The sequence below is a fragment of the Nipponia nippon genome, unplaced genomic scaffold, assembly GCF_047370975.1.
Source record: "Nipponia nippon isolate SJK-2023a ecotype South Korea unplaced genomic scaffold, ASM4737097v1 scaffold_3, whole genome shotgun sequence".
NCBI classification, from domain to species: domain Eukaryota; kingdom Metazoa; phylum Chordata; class Aves; order Pelecaniformes; family Threskiornithidae; genus Nipponia; species Nipponia nippon.
The window spans coordinates 108,162,587-108,176,631 of NW_028262347.1; the positions used below are offsets into that span (position 1 = coordinate 108,162,587).

At 38.9% G+C, this 14,045-nt stretch overlaps 1 protein-coding gene across 2 annotated transcripts in view; it reads right to left on the minus strand.

Annotated features, from left to right (window-relative positions):
- Nucleotides 1–261: 261 nt before the first annotated feature.
- PLCE1 (phospholipase C epsilon 1) overlaps nt 262–14,045 on the minus strand; it is a 172,806-nt gene continuing 159,022 nt past the window's right edge. For both annotated transcript variants that reach the window (XM_087764482.1, XM_087764483.1), the window contains 9 exons: nt 13,357–13,520; nt 12,150–12,411; nt 11,106–11,224; nt 9,815–9,943; nt 8,856–9,065; nt 6,878–7,039; nt 6,485–6,703; nt 5,508–5,720; nt 262–4,451 (listed from right to left, as the gene is read on the minus strand). In XM_087764482.1, the coding sequence (XP_087620608.1) occupies nt 5,541–5,720; nt 6,485–6,703; nt 6,878–7,039; nt 8,856–9,065; nt 9,815–9,943; nt 11,106–11,224; nt 12,150–12,411; nt 13,357–13,520 (1,445 nt within the window). In that variant the 3' untranslated portion in view covers nt 262–4,451; nt 5,508–5,540. The remainder of the gene's footprint in view (nt 4,452–5,507; nt 5,721–6,484; nt 6,704–6,877; nt 7,040–8,855; nt 9,066–9,814; nt 9,944–11,105; nt 11,225–12,149; nt 12,412–13,356; nt 13,521–14,045) is intronic.

Below are 14,045 nucleotides of genomic sequence, written 5' to 3' on the forward strand. Positions count from 1 at the left end.
TTCACAAACATTTTTTGAATAGACATCTATTAATGGATTAGAAAATACATATTTTACTATGTCGATTACAGAACTACCTACATAATACTGATGGTAATACATGTGTTCCTGTGTGTTTAGGTTGCCAAACCCATAGCTTTTATGTAGGTTTTTTTTTTTAGTTGTTAAGTGGTTGCAAATATAGATGGGATTTAAATTCTGAAAATTACAAGGGGGCCATTTGCCAGTACTTTGGCAGTTCAGGAAGGCAAAAGCAAAGAGTCAACATCTTAAACTGTTTATTTTTTTTACAACATATACAAATACAAGTTTATTCTTCAAGTCAGCAGAGAGAAGATAGTCCAGGTGGAAAAGTCACTTTTAGAATTGTTCATTTTATATAGTTTCCAAACAATATAAAGACTGGCATATAGTGATGTTGCATTGTCAGAGTACTTTGACATGCTTTAAGAGGCAGACAACTGTACAACTAAGTCATTCTGAAATATCCTATACAGGTATTGGAGTGAAATCTTTTTACTGCTATTGATTTTTGTGTTTAATTTGCTAACTCTGCCAAACGTCTATCGCTATTGAAGTTACAAAATATTTATCACAGACGGGAAAAACGCCACTGTTGTTACATTTAGTGGGCTACCCTAAAAGTAAACTGAGTTTTATAGTGGACTAGTAACAACCAGTGATTAAAAACCAAATGTTAGCTGACGCATTCAGAGAGCTAGCGCAGAACAGACAGTTCAGTTTCAGAAGTTGCAGACTCAACCTTTCACTGAAATGTAAAGCTACCAGCAAGTTCTTTTTTTAAAGACAACCTATGAATGTAAGAGAATGTGTTCTTGAAATATTTAGATTTTTTCCATGTTAAAGTCTTGAATTCTTGAAAGCATGTGATTTCTAGAAGCAGATGGCTTTCTAAAGATGGCTATTGAGATACTTCATCTAGTAATATTTGTAGCAATAAAAATAATGTGACTACGTTTTAAAAATTAAAACTGACGTAGTATTTTTTATTCTTCTAACTGCTAAACTTGGAATTAGTAAGATAGAAACAGGAAACCCTTCAGGTGATAGGAAGTACCTCCTGGCGTGCCCCAGTTCTGCAAACTGATTAGTACTGCAATGGGGCCAGGATCCCTGGCTGCCCAACTTTTGTCCCACCACTGCAAGCAGCACATGCTACACAAGGAAAATATAAGAAATTGGTAGAAAAGTAACAGTGATTTTAAAATAGTATAGAATAAAATACTTCTGTATTTTTGCCAATAGGCAACAGAGCATGAGCTTTCCACCTGTAAACTGTTCAGCGTGAGGCCTGCTACCACTCAGAGACTGCATGTTTCTGGAAGGTGTTGATTATTTACATTCCTTTCTTTCAAACTTTATCCTGGAAGTGGTTTCCTGTAAATAGTTTGTAATGTAAAAATGAATGTATTTTCCTAATTGATGTCCATGCCCAGCCAAAAGCACAGAAAGGGACAAAGTTATTTTGTCAGTCTTGTCATAGGAATGTGTGGACAAGTATTCCTGCAGAAGTAAAATCTGTGGCTAAATAGAATAAACTTTACTATTAGAATAATAACTCAGCACAAGAAATCTGTCTAACTGGGCTTTCACAAAAGTTAACAAAAAAACCCCCCAACTTTTTAATGCTTCAAGTGGTGTTGCATTGTCATTATTAGGATATTTGGAACTAATACAAATGGAAGGATACTGTACTCTTTTCCAACTTCACCCCAAAAGCTACCACATTTCACCAACAAAAGTTTACTCTGATGTTTAGCAATACCTAAACTTGAAATTAAGTGATATATGTACATTAATGACAATACTGGAGCAGTATAGTGTCTACATGCCTCCTATGAAGTTGGGGTTTAACAGCCAAATACTTCGCTGTTCTCTTTCACTGTGATAAAAAGCAGCAAAAGCAGCTTTAGACCTTGATTGATGAGGAAGATACTTTTATGAATAAACTATTCCTACAGCTAGAAAATTATTGTGTTAGTAGAAATAGTACAAAACTACTGGTTTTAAATTGCCACTAGACTGCAGGCTATGGTTAGACCTGCGTTACACAATGTGACGTGGCTACCGTTGTCCCCTAATTTCCCAAGGGCTTTTTTTTTCTTTTTAAATCTATGTGACAGAAAACCATTAGTGGATGATGACATGGGTGTAATAACTTTCTATGTTGAATCTAATGAATTAGCAAGTGTGTCTTCCAGATGACTATGATACTACAGGTGATGTTAAGAGTTTTATTTTCAGTGCTGCTGAATATAACAAGACAAAGCCAAATAGGTAAGGGCAAACTCTCTAGGAAAGTATTGTTTCTAAAATGCCATAAAAACACAGAAAGAAAAAATTCTTTGTGATAGGAAACTGCTACTGTGTTAAAATAAGAGAGACCGAAACTAACATTTTTAAAAATGTTAAAGTTGCATTAGTTGAATTGTGTCGTAGGTTGATGTAAGTATTTCCCAGTAATTACCAAGTATTTGAAAGCAAACTACGCCTATAAAACTATGGGTAAGTTGTCACTTCTAACGCTTTACTCTGTATCAGTCTTGCATGACGCATGTGCCGTGGGTGTGGGGCAGGGAGAGAGCATACCTCATTCTTACAGAGGCTGGCTACGTAGTTAGAATGGGTAATACGTGAGTGAAGAGGCTGAGCTAGGAGGTGGTTGGGTTTTGAATGCGATCGTGATTGCTGAATTGCAAAATGCTGTTTTGCCACATCAGTACTGATGATAAGCAGTGGGAAGTGCATGGTCTCTGGGAGGATATGCCACAAGGAAATTTGACTCTTTTTTTGTGTGTCTGTGCTTATTTTCCCTGGAAGCTGGAAATGACCTCAAGAGGGCACCTTTTTGCTTTGGTAATGGCTACTTTATAGGAATTTTCTGTAGTGTATAGTGAAAGACTTCATAGCTTCTGGTGACAGAATGCAGCTTCTGTCTGCTTGTTTATATGCCAATTAATGACTTTGCTTTCTTTTTATTTCATTTTCTAATTGGGGGGGGGTGGGTGGGTGTCACAGGACTGCTTGCCTGTAACTTCTTTCCCTTTCGTCCTTGCACTATCGAAAGTAAACCTCATTTTAGTTACGCTGCCGTTTTATCCTTTGCCTGATGCAGCTCCTCTCTTAGGAGCAGCAGCATTTTGTGCGCAAGTGCTGAAGTTGATGTGGAATAGCTGAGTGCATGAATCACTCCCTATAGTAATGGATTTCTTGATGTAGTCACACCAGGTAACTGAAATGCTTTGTTTAGGGATTGCTCTAGGGAGACAAGATGTATGCAGAGCAATTTATTCACCACAGATACACTTCCTGTGGGAAATCTGTGGATGACTGATTGCCGCAATTGTTTCACTTGTGCCCCTTTAAGTTGGTATGGATTGTTTTAACTAAGCAAGCACATTAATAACTCCCATGGAGAAAAAAAAAGAGACAATCACAACTAACTTAAATATCAAAAGATGAATTCAGCAAACATAAAACTTTACAACAGTGTTTCTATGTAAACAAAAATGTCAAGAGTTATAGTGTTAAAGAGTTCTTTATACTCCCTGGGTTTAACAGACGAGTAAAAAGACATTTCCTGACTGTATGGAAAAATGTATTTTGAATTCAAAATTTTGAAATGTTATCAATGCATTGTTTTGAGTTTGGTCAGTTTTGGGTATTAAACGTCTTGTGCGGAAAAGAAACAACCAGAAAAGTTCAAACATTTCTTCCTCTAAATCCAGAGAGAGGTAAAAATTCTGCATTTTCTAAGTAGTAGTATATGATAAATATATTATACAACGGCATGTACTTTGGAACATGATAATAAATATTCTTTCTTTCAACACAAGCCTGGAAAACTAGAATTTATAAGAAGAAAATGTTGTTCCTTGTAAAAGTATCACTACCAGTTAGGTGTATTTAGCTATTGTACATTATTTTGTTAAAGTAGAGAAACCATAAATAATTTGAGCTTTTTGTGTATATTCACCAAAGTTAAACAGATATGCGAAGGAAGTTACAGTATATTTAAATCTCTTTACAATCACTTAACACAGTGTTTAACAGAAATCGTCAGGTAAAAGTGCATTATTTTAATATAATACACATAAAAGAACACTCTGGTTCTCTGCCTTCAGTTCTCTGCCTTCTGGCAACTAGCTAAAATTATCTTTTGTTTAAAAAGGGGGGGGGTGATGACACATGTTTGTTTACAACATACAGTCCAAGACAACTTCTTCATCCGCCCATTGAGAATCTGCAGATGTGAAGATACGGGAAGAGGAGAATCTTCCGATAGCTGACAGGCATCTTTCCAATCTACAACATCCCACTTAGGATTCCCAGATTCTGGATGTTAATCCAGCAGTATTGCCTGGATTAAGCATCTATAGCACAGGGCACATGCTGACCAGTTCAGACCGCAGCAGGTTCTTCCAAAGGCACTGCAGAAGGATTCAGTGATGTAAATTCCAGTTTTCAAAAAAAATGAAAGAACAAATGCAGAAGAAGAGGGAATATGACCGGGATCTTTCCATAATTTACTTTGCCTTTCTTTAATTCAGATTGCTTTGAGGATTTAGGGTTTTTATAGTAGCCTAGAGATAAGGTGTCAAATTTGTCCCTTCATATTTGAAATATTTTGCAAATGAAAATATTGCTTGAATTCTGTTAATATAATGATTTAGCAGTAGTATGACAGTGCATGTCAAATAATGCTTTAATAATTAGGTGTATGTGGAAAGAAGAATGTAATATTAAATTGGCCACGTGAGATGGGATTATCAACACTGAGAAAGATTGCTTCTTCATTTGCAATGAGCTGTAACTTCTCAGATGATATCTCAGTGCTGTAGTAGCACTGTGCAAATATCTGGTTAGTGTACATCGGTGGACAAGTTACACGTACTATCTTCATATAAACGGGCCAGCCTTGCCTTGTGTATTTCATTTGTTGTTTTAAATCAAGCAAGATGGAAGAAATTGAAGAGGTACAGAATAAACATTTCTGGCAAAATTTCCACAGAGAGAAATTAACACTATATATTTGTTTTAGCTAAAAAGGAGATCGTCAGTCCTGGTGATTTTATTATATGCATGTAATGAAAAATAACAAAAGCTCTGCTGGATACTTCTATTTACTTTGGCCAAGAGCAAAAGAGTAACAGGACATCGTTAATTAAACACAGTTAGTTGATAAAAATGCATACTATAAAATCAACCAGGATGCAATATTTTGGTTTTGTTTTTCAAATGGGCAAAGAAAGTGGGTAAAGCTCCAGTCTTCACACCATTCTGATTTACTCTGCAAATGCCATAATAAATAACTGGAGACGTTGCTGACCTTATTGTGCCTGCGCACACCAACGCCTCAGGCTTTTATGGATCTTTCTGTCAGTCCCTTGTACCTCACTATGGTTTAACCAACTACAACTTTGAAAAAAATGCTCTGTAAGTCCTGTATTAAACGATTGCTCAGAGTTAGGATCACTATCTCATACCTGAACAGACCGCACTGTAGGCAGTGGTGGTTATTATTCCATAATGTCGCTAAAAGTCAGACTGCCCGCAGACCTTTCGTCCTTGCTCTGTGGACTGTCGGGCAAGACCTGCAGAGGTGGCGATATGAATCCCCGATACTGCTTACTTGACTTGGTTAACTTCTTGAGTTCACTGGTAAAGGAGATGCCTTTTCTTTTGTCATCTCGTGCTGCCTGTAACAAAAATAAATCGGATCACAGAAGTGGTTTAACAGGCTGTTCGTTAGCTGTGAAATAGGGAATTAATATGAAACCACCTAACATATTTCTAAGCAGGTCTCCCTTTTGAAATTCGGTGCGGCTGTGCTTTCATAGCCCAGCACGTCCTTCTGATTGTTCTGAATAAATTAATTGAAAATTATGCATTGTCAAAGACATGTTTAGCAAATTTGGTATAAACTTGTATAAAAATCTGTGCTTATGACACAGTTACTTTAAAGCAACAACTGCTGTGGATTGGTGGCATCTGCTGGAAAGGAGAACGCGGCTCCTACTCCCAGCAGGCAAGTACTGCATTCCTGCCATTTTCCAAAGCCTGAGATAAAGCAACAGAGCAACTTTTTCACTGGGCAGGAATAAAGGGGACTGTATTCCAGTAGTTTTTAAGTTCTGCCCATTTGAATAGTCCTGCTTTGCTATGATAGGGAGCAGGGCATGCACAGCCAGAAGATTTTGAAAAACAGAAAGCTGGTAGCAAAAGACAAAGGCTGTCACAGGATTTGCAGGCTGTGCGGGAACCGTGTTGCTGGATGTAACTGATGCAATTTTGCAAAGAAGAAAGTAAGGGAGGTGCGGAGAAAAGAAGAACCTGCTTTTTGCTGTAGTCTCTTCTCCCCATTGAGCCTCGTGCCAGTCGTGTCTCCCTCCCATTGAAAATACGTTCCCATTGAGCTGATACACCATCCATAAAACCTGCTGCAAAGTATTTAATCTTTTACCTGAACCTGTTCTTTGAGTTTAAGGATAAATTTTCCTGCTCCCTTCCACTTGCTTTGAGCCTGAAACACACACTCTTGATCAGAGAGAATCCTCTGAGATGGTTTAGATGTTGAGGACTTTTTGTTTGCCGGCTCTTTCGTCACCTCTTCCAAGAGCACATAGTCACTTGGATTTGGATTGCTCAAAATGCTGTAGGAGTATTTGGCTTTGCAAAGGGTCTGTTTAGAAGCAGAAAAAAAAAAAAAAAAGACAAAGAAGAAGGCATTCCCTCAGGTTCAGGTTACTAAACTGATTCCTCAGCTAGTGGTGAGAACAAACCCCACCGTATCTTGTGTGAAACCAACCTCCACCCTGCGCGTGACAGACCTACGCAATGCAAACCCGCTCCTTACCTGCTGTATGACATCCTGAGCTGTGCTGAAGCGGGGAGCTTTGATGACGGTGCGTGGCTGCTCTGGGGAGACATCATGTACCTGAACAAAGAAACTGTCATCCTCGGAGCTGATGGCTGCATCTTCCTTTGCTTCTTGAAAGACATTTCTCTCGTTTAAATTCTGTAGAAAAAAGGAGAGCCAAAATAATTTACTTCAGAGACGTAACTAATAGCAGGTGGTCACAAAAGGTTTTTATCACATGAAAATCGGACAGTGTGCTGTTGCCCCAGCTCCATTTCATTAAATGCAAGTCTTCTATGTAGGAGTTTTGACAAGCCGCTATTGCTAATAATAAATACCTGTGTTTCTAAAATCAGTGTCTGAAATACCTTTTGTAGTAGGCAAGGAATGGAGACATATGCATAGTACCACATTATGCAAAAATGAACACTCAAATCCTTTATTTCCTTATGTATGCAAAATTATGTTTTGTCATGTAATGCTGGCATTAAGATGGGAGATGGTGGAAAGTGTCCTTTTCTCTCCTTGTCCCTGCACTAAAGCCAAAAGAATTCAGAGAGCAAGAAGTCTGAGCGAATGTTTTCCTGTGGAGCAAGAGGAAGGCTGCTTCTCTGTCCTTTTTCAGGCTCTCTGACTACTGCAGATGTTAGACAGAATTCCTCCCTGCACCTTCTCTCAGGTAATGCATTTCTCTCCAACCCCTTCTAACACAGTGTGAATCCACCAGCTGTAAACATGGGCTGCGTATCACACCCTACAGGTGGACCCGCTCCCTGGTTTTCCATGCAAATTTGCAGCTTCATTTCTAGCTCCAAGATCTGAGGCTGCTATCTGCAGAAAGGCTCAAAATTGCAGATAATGCTTTGAGGTACTAGCATCACAGGACAAAACTACAGCCTAATTTTCACATACGCTAAGAGAGATTTTAACCCATGCTTTCTGAAAGAATGGGGTTTGGCAGTGACACATTTGTGGTCGCATACGCTTACAAACTAAGCGTTGCAGGCAACTGAATTAAGTAGGCTACTATTTCCACAAGCGAATTTCTACTAAATAGTTTTTGCTCCAACTATTAGAAATAAGGGAAAACAAAACACTGATTTGTGTAACACAATTTTGTCAAATGGAGGTTTTATCATAAGTTGTGTCAAAATAATCAGTTAACAATATATTTTTTCATTTTAAGGGATCCCAGAGGATGTCTGTCATTTGTGTATGTAAAATCTGTGTATATAAACATACGTGTACATATATTACTACGTTCAGGCTAAGCAAACGTTATTATATGCTGAACTGCCTGAAGGAAGTGCCTCTGAAGATGAGATCATTAAGTGTCTTTCTCCTGCTTTCTTCTTTCTCTCTCACACCTGGGCACTTGCATATTTTCAAGCTGTGGATGTTTTGCTCATAGTTTAAACGGAAGTAATTGCTCCATCTTCCTCCTTTAAACTTAAAGAACTCAACTATTTCGTTATTTTAGGCTATCGTTGATAATTTAATCAGCCTTTGAGGTTTTTAGAGTTCTTTAATATTAAAATCCTTTCTAATTTTTCTGAACAGAGAAGTTGCTGACATCTAAACTGATTGATAATTGTAGTCTGGAGTTCTGTTATGTATGATCCTTTGGTATTAACTATTATCCTTCTTTATATTAATTTCCTATCACATCAAAATCTAGATTTACATTAAATTAGAACTATCAGGCGAAACAGTAAGCTAGTGGCATTGAGCTGTTGCGATAACGATTAAACACCACATAGCTGATCCTGGAGCTGAGTGAAGTCAAGTTAGTGTCGCACAGGTGTGCAACGTCCAGTTGTGCTCACTCCAGAGTCATGTTTGTTTTTAAATGAGGTACACAGCATTGACATTACTCACCAAGTAGCGCAACAAGTACTGCACCCTTTTGTTTCCCGGTGCTAACAGCTATTTTTAGCTACCTTTGTAAATAACAATTTATCTAGAACAGACTTACTTCCTCTCGGGTTTTAAAGATGATCCTTCCAACATATCCTTCTTCTGGGAACCAACTGTTCAAAAGCTGCACTAGCCCTTCTTCAGGACCAATCACTCTCTGGAATGGTGGTTTTCTGCATTCACTCTTTTCTTTGGATATAAAACTTTTCTCTTCCATCAGAAAATAGTCTGCAGCACATGACTCGGTGCCTTTTGTAGTAGCCAAGAGCTAAAACAGACCACAATAAACACACAGCAATTAGAATGCTAAATATAAACACTGCATAATTGGCGGTTATAAATGAGAATGAATAAAGAAGCTTTAAGAATCAATAAGTATTCTGATAGTGTAGGCAAGATTTCTGATGTGCTATTTATTATTCAGATATTTTACTCCAGGGTAATGTACTGTTCTCTTTAGCCTAGCCAAGCAGTTCAACTATTCCAGACAAGGCAGTACTATTTAAGCTTATTTCTGTCCTGTTTGGCTGGCCAGACAATTTATTCATAATCCCAGGACAGTACAGTCTTTTCCCACTGCTAGAATAACAATCCCTGTTGAGTTAACTGGTTTTTCTACTCATGAACTTAGCCCTCTCACTTTTACTCTGTATTCCTATGGTGCTCAAGTTCAAAGAATTGCGCAGAAATGTTTGCCCTTGTTGTAAGGGCAGCCCACTGCCTCCGTCAGTCAGAAAGATTGTTTTTCTCATCTGCATATGCCCAAATATTAAAATACTAATAGGGAGTATGTTCTAAGGTTATAAACCCATTCTCTGAAGCCAAGATTGGGAAAATTTCACGGATGATAGTCTGAGTTTGCAATGCAATTAATTCCACAGTAGTAAGTTTCTAAAGCACCCCCTTGCTGTGATGAACGACCTAGAATGACCCTGAGAAATGCAGGGAGATCAATGTCCAGAATTATGTCAGTGCGGGTTCTGGCAATTAGAGTCTGCAATTCAGCAGGCAACTTACCTGATGGAGAAGCTGTGCGGCCGTGGTCCCCCCGCTTACATTAAAAACAGTGAAAGGCTCCGGGCCTGGAATTCCATGAATTGTCACTTTGTAAGTCACAGCAGCTTTCCTTTCCCCCATGCTAAACGACTGTTCAGACAACATTCAACAGGTTACTGAATGTTTTTACACAGGCATGTTATTTTTAGGTTGCTTAAAAGAAACTGTACGCACAAGTTGTAAGGACCTTGACAGAGCAAAGCTATCCAGCTAATACATGTCTCTTACAGTACAGATCAAGGCATTAAAAGAAACCCCCAAGAAACCAACCCCCCAGAAGACCCCACCCCACCCTACCTTGAAGCTGAAGAGAAAGGAGGAGGAAGTTTTCCAGTGATAGTACATAAACTGCCACTGAACAAAGGGCAGACCTCCATCGCTCGCCATCTGCATTCTAGCTGAGCTCAGACTATTTGGATTCAGCGTACGAATGACTGGATGAAAATCTATAGCTTCGTTTTACCCTCCAAATGTAATGTTCTTCCTTTCTGCCCTAGTAATTCACCAAGATATGCGTTTGGCATGTATTCACAGGAGGATAACGTCTGCAACACATCTGCTGCACAGACAGTAGCTCAGGAGGTTTTATCTAACGCTTTAGGAATCAGCAAAATGATAATATACGTGCTTAAAGTCACTAAAACACAAGTAACCCAGGTAACCTAACATTAAGGGCTATTTAAAAAAAAATAATCACATACATACCTATGTATTGTTATATGTATACTACATACATATCTATATGTGTATGTATACATACTTGTGCATGTAAGCATATAGATGTGCACACACACACATATATAAATATGTATGTATTTATGCAAATACAGACTCCATCTTTTCCTGTAACAGAATTCAATTTTACTCTCATTATTCCAAAGTTGTTGCTAATTTGCATCTTTCTTTTTTTTGTCCCAAATGCATTGCTTATGATTCATGCATGAAGGAATGCATGAGGCAGCTCTGAACCTTCCTGCTCAGCCACACTCCTCCTCCAGCACAGGAGTTCTCGTGCTGTACCTAAATACACCGAAAGCCAGACTTTGAGAAGATTTACCCTCCCACAGTTTCAGCCAGATGGGAGAACCTTACTTCCACCAAAGCCCAAAAGAATTAGGCACCGAGGTACTTCTGAAAAATGTGAGGGTTTAGGGGCTAACATCTTTGAACAGTCTGGGTCTAGAAGTCTTCAGACCATAGTTGTCATTAAGACAGGAATACATAGCATTTACAAAAAAAACAATTAAATTACCACAGATGCAGGCATAGTGTTTCCAGAGGGACTTTCTTCCATTCTCCGACTGTTTATGAACAAACTAGAAATTTCTAATGCTTCATTGTGCAGGTTATGGAGCTGGACGTGTCTATAGCCTAAAGAGAAAAAACCCTTCTGTAAGTACTTTGCCACATCCTAGGACACAAGTCTCATAAATGGAAAACTCAAATTTGCTATATTTATAGCTACAATTTGCCACACCTATAGGATTTAAAGCATTGTAATAACACTGCATTAGCACTCTCTGTCTGTACAATAGTGTAACCCAAATGCTATGAACTGCTGAGTGGCTCATACAGCTGCCTACCTTTGTTTTGCCGTAATATTCATTATATTCATACATGAAATAGCTAAATATTAGAAAATGAATGAAACAAGGACAAATTCTCACCAGGAAAATGCATGTCTATGGCCAGATCTCATATGCTAAGACTGTTGTGTAGTATTACAGTGGCACAAAGCGAATGTGAAAAGTATTTTTACTATTCTGCTGAAGAGCTGCTGGCAATATGGAAACTCCCTCCCCCAGGTGTCACAGAATTAATGATGCTGCCTCATCTCCCTCACCTTTTTTCACCCTTCCTTTGCCTCTCCTCCAGCCATGGCTGCAAGAAGTGCAATTCCCCTCTGCCCAGTGATCACCAGTTACAGCAGTTTCTTGGGCAAAGGACAAGGCAGGGAGTGAAACCACTCCATGCTTCCTAAGGGAGCAGCAAGTCTCAAGGTGAACCCAACCTCACAGCCACAGCTCAGGATCGGAGCAACTGCGTACAAGATGCCCCAGTCTCTGCAACAGCACAGGATCTGACTTTTTACAAGTCACTGGGGCAGCCTCCAGCTCCCGGGGAGTCGATTAGATCAACATCGTACTGCCAGGGCAAAGTATGTTGTCTGATATTTGCTCCCTGTCTCCTCCAGAAAAACGCAACCAGCTGATTAAAAATATCCCTCCGTCAGGATTCAGTCCAGGAATCTGCTGGACCATTTTGGCATAGGGTGTCGCTACAAACTATACTCTACCTCTTTTTAGAGCTTTTAGGGGAATGATTCTCTGAGCTGTTACAGCTGAGCTGTTATTTTCAACAACTGCGAACCGAAGAAAGACCAAATCTTCGAAGTGAACCCGGAAAAGGAACTGCTCGTTCCACATGGGGTTGAGAGTGTTGCGATGAATGGGCTTCGTGCGGAAATGGCAGCTGTCCAGAGGCATCCCCAGCACATCGATTTCAATGCAGGGACTGCCCGTGCTATTGCTGGGGCAGACGTTCTGTCCGGACACAATCTGAAGCCGAGGCGGACACAGAGAAACCAATTAGTGGAGTAATTCTTTTACCGTCACGATTCTGAGCTAAACATTGTTTATCACACTCCTACGGACAGTTTGTTAACATGCTGATTTAATTACAACATTCCCCTACTTTTGTAATTGCCAGGGCAGTCATTTCAGAAGCAAAGCTGCTTCAACCTCCCCCCCTCCATGCTGTTGCTACAGTGTCTTTCCTCTGAAAAAAATACACTATACATCATGAGCGCAACCATTCAAGGCATCTGAAAGTTAATCCAGAAGGAATGTACCAGTAACATAGTCAAAAAGGATCAAATTTTGTTCTCCATTACTTTGGGGTGATGGCACTGACCTCGGGCTTGCTTTGGCGTACACAACACAAGAATTAGGTGTGCAATTACCGCAGCTGGGAGAATTTTGATTCTTATGAATCTCACTTTTCTGAAACATTTCCTGGAAGGGACCAGCTTCTCAGAACACTTTTTTTTTTGGCCATAAATCCGTGAATGATATATCTTATTACTTAACTTTTAAAACAACATTTTTTAATATTCAGTACAGCTTTTCATAATGGCTTTTTGTATAGCTTCTCAAGTGTTCACAGATGTGTGAAACATCCAGGCACATGTATAATTTTATACAGTTCTGTAGTCCCAGGGAAAATGCTTTCAGGACTGGGTTTTGACAAATATTGTAAAGGAAACAGTGAAAGTAACTATGGAAACAAACCAGCCAATAAAATAAAATAAAATAAAGACAAGTATTTGCTCCTTCCCCTTCCAATTTCTTTTAGTTATGCTGACCTTCAGAAATACAAGCAACAATTACATGTTCAAATCTTTTCATACAGAAGCATGACTGTAATGCTGGTTAAAGACTATAGTTAAACATTGTCTACTTCTATCTGTTTGGCTGTATGAAATTCCCTTTTAACATACTTACTGTTAAAGAATATATAGCTGGCTCCTTATTATCAAGATCTCTTTCTAACGGAGAAAACTGCTGGTACATGGAACAATTTTTATCCCACAGAACAGGAGGTTTCAAAACATATCCACAGCCACCATTAGCCTCAAACATCGCCGCATTAAGTTGCAGAGGAAGATCTGTGAAAGTAAGGCAGCCAAAACTGAGAAAGAGCAACGGTACAACGGAAAAACTGTAACAGTGAAGACAAAGACACGTTTTAAGGATATTTTTTTCTTTTTTTAGTTGTGTACTATCAATTCATACTTGATTTTCAAAGATAGCTGTAATTTATGTATCCAATCTATCCAATACTTCATTACACAAAACTATAAGAACAGTTCATTGTTTTCTATCCCTTTCTGTTGTCTTTCTGCAACTGTAGGGCTTGCCTACATCTATCCTCTGAGAAGTTTCCAGGTATTTGCCCTGAACTGCAGAATGAAAAAGCACTGATTGTGTAGCTCTGTAGATGACCTAATGGATCCCCCATCGAAAAGGCGAAGGAACACAAGATAGGATAGAAAATGGCCCAAAAACATTTTGATCAACATTAAACCAGCATCCAAGGTGGCACTTCTAAGTAAAAAATAGTTCAGTACCTTTTCATACTTGAAATTACCAGAAAGGGATAACAGCTACTTGAACTGGGGAAAAAAACCAAC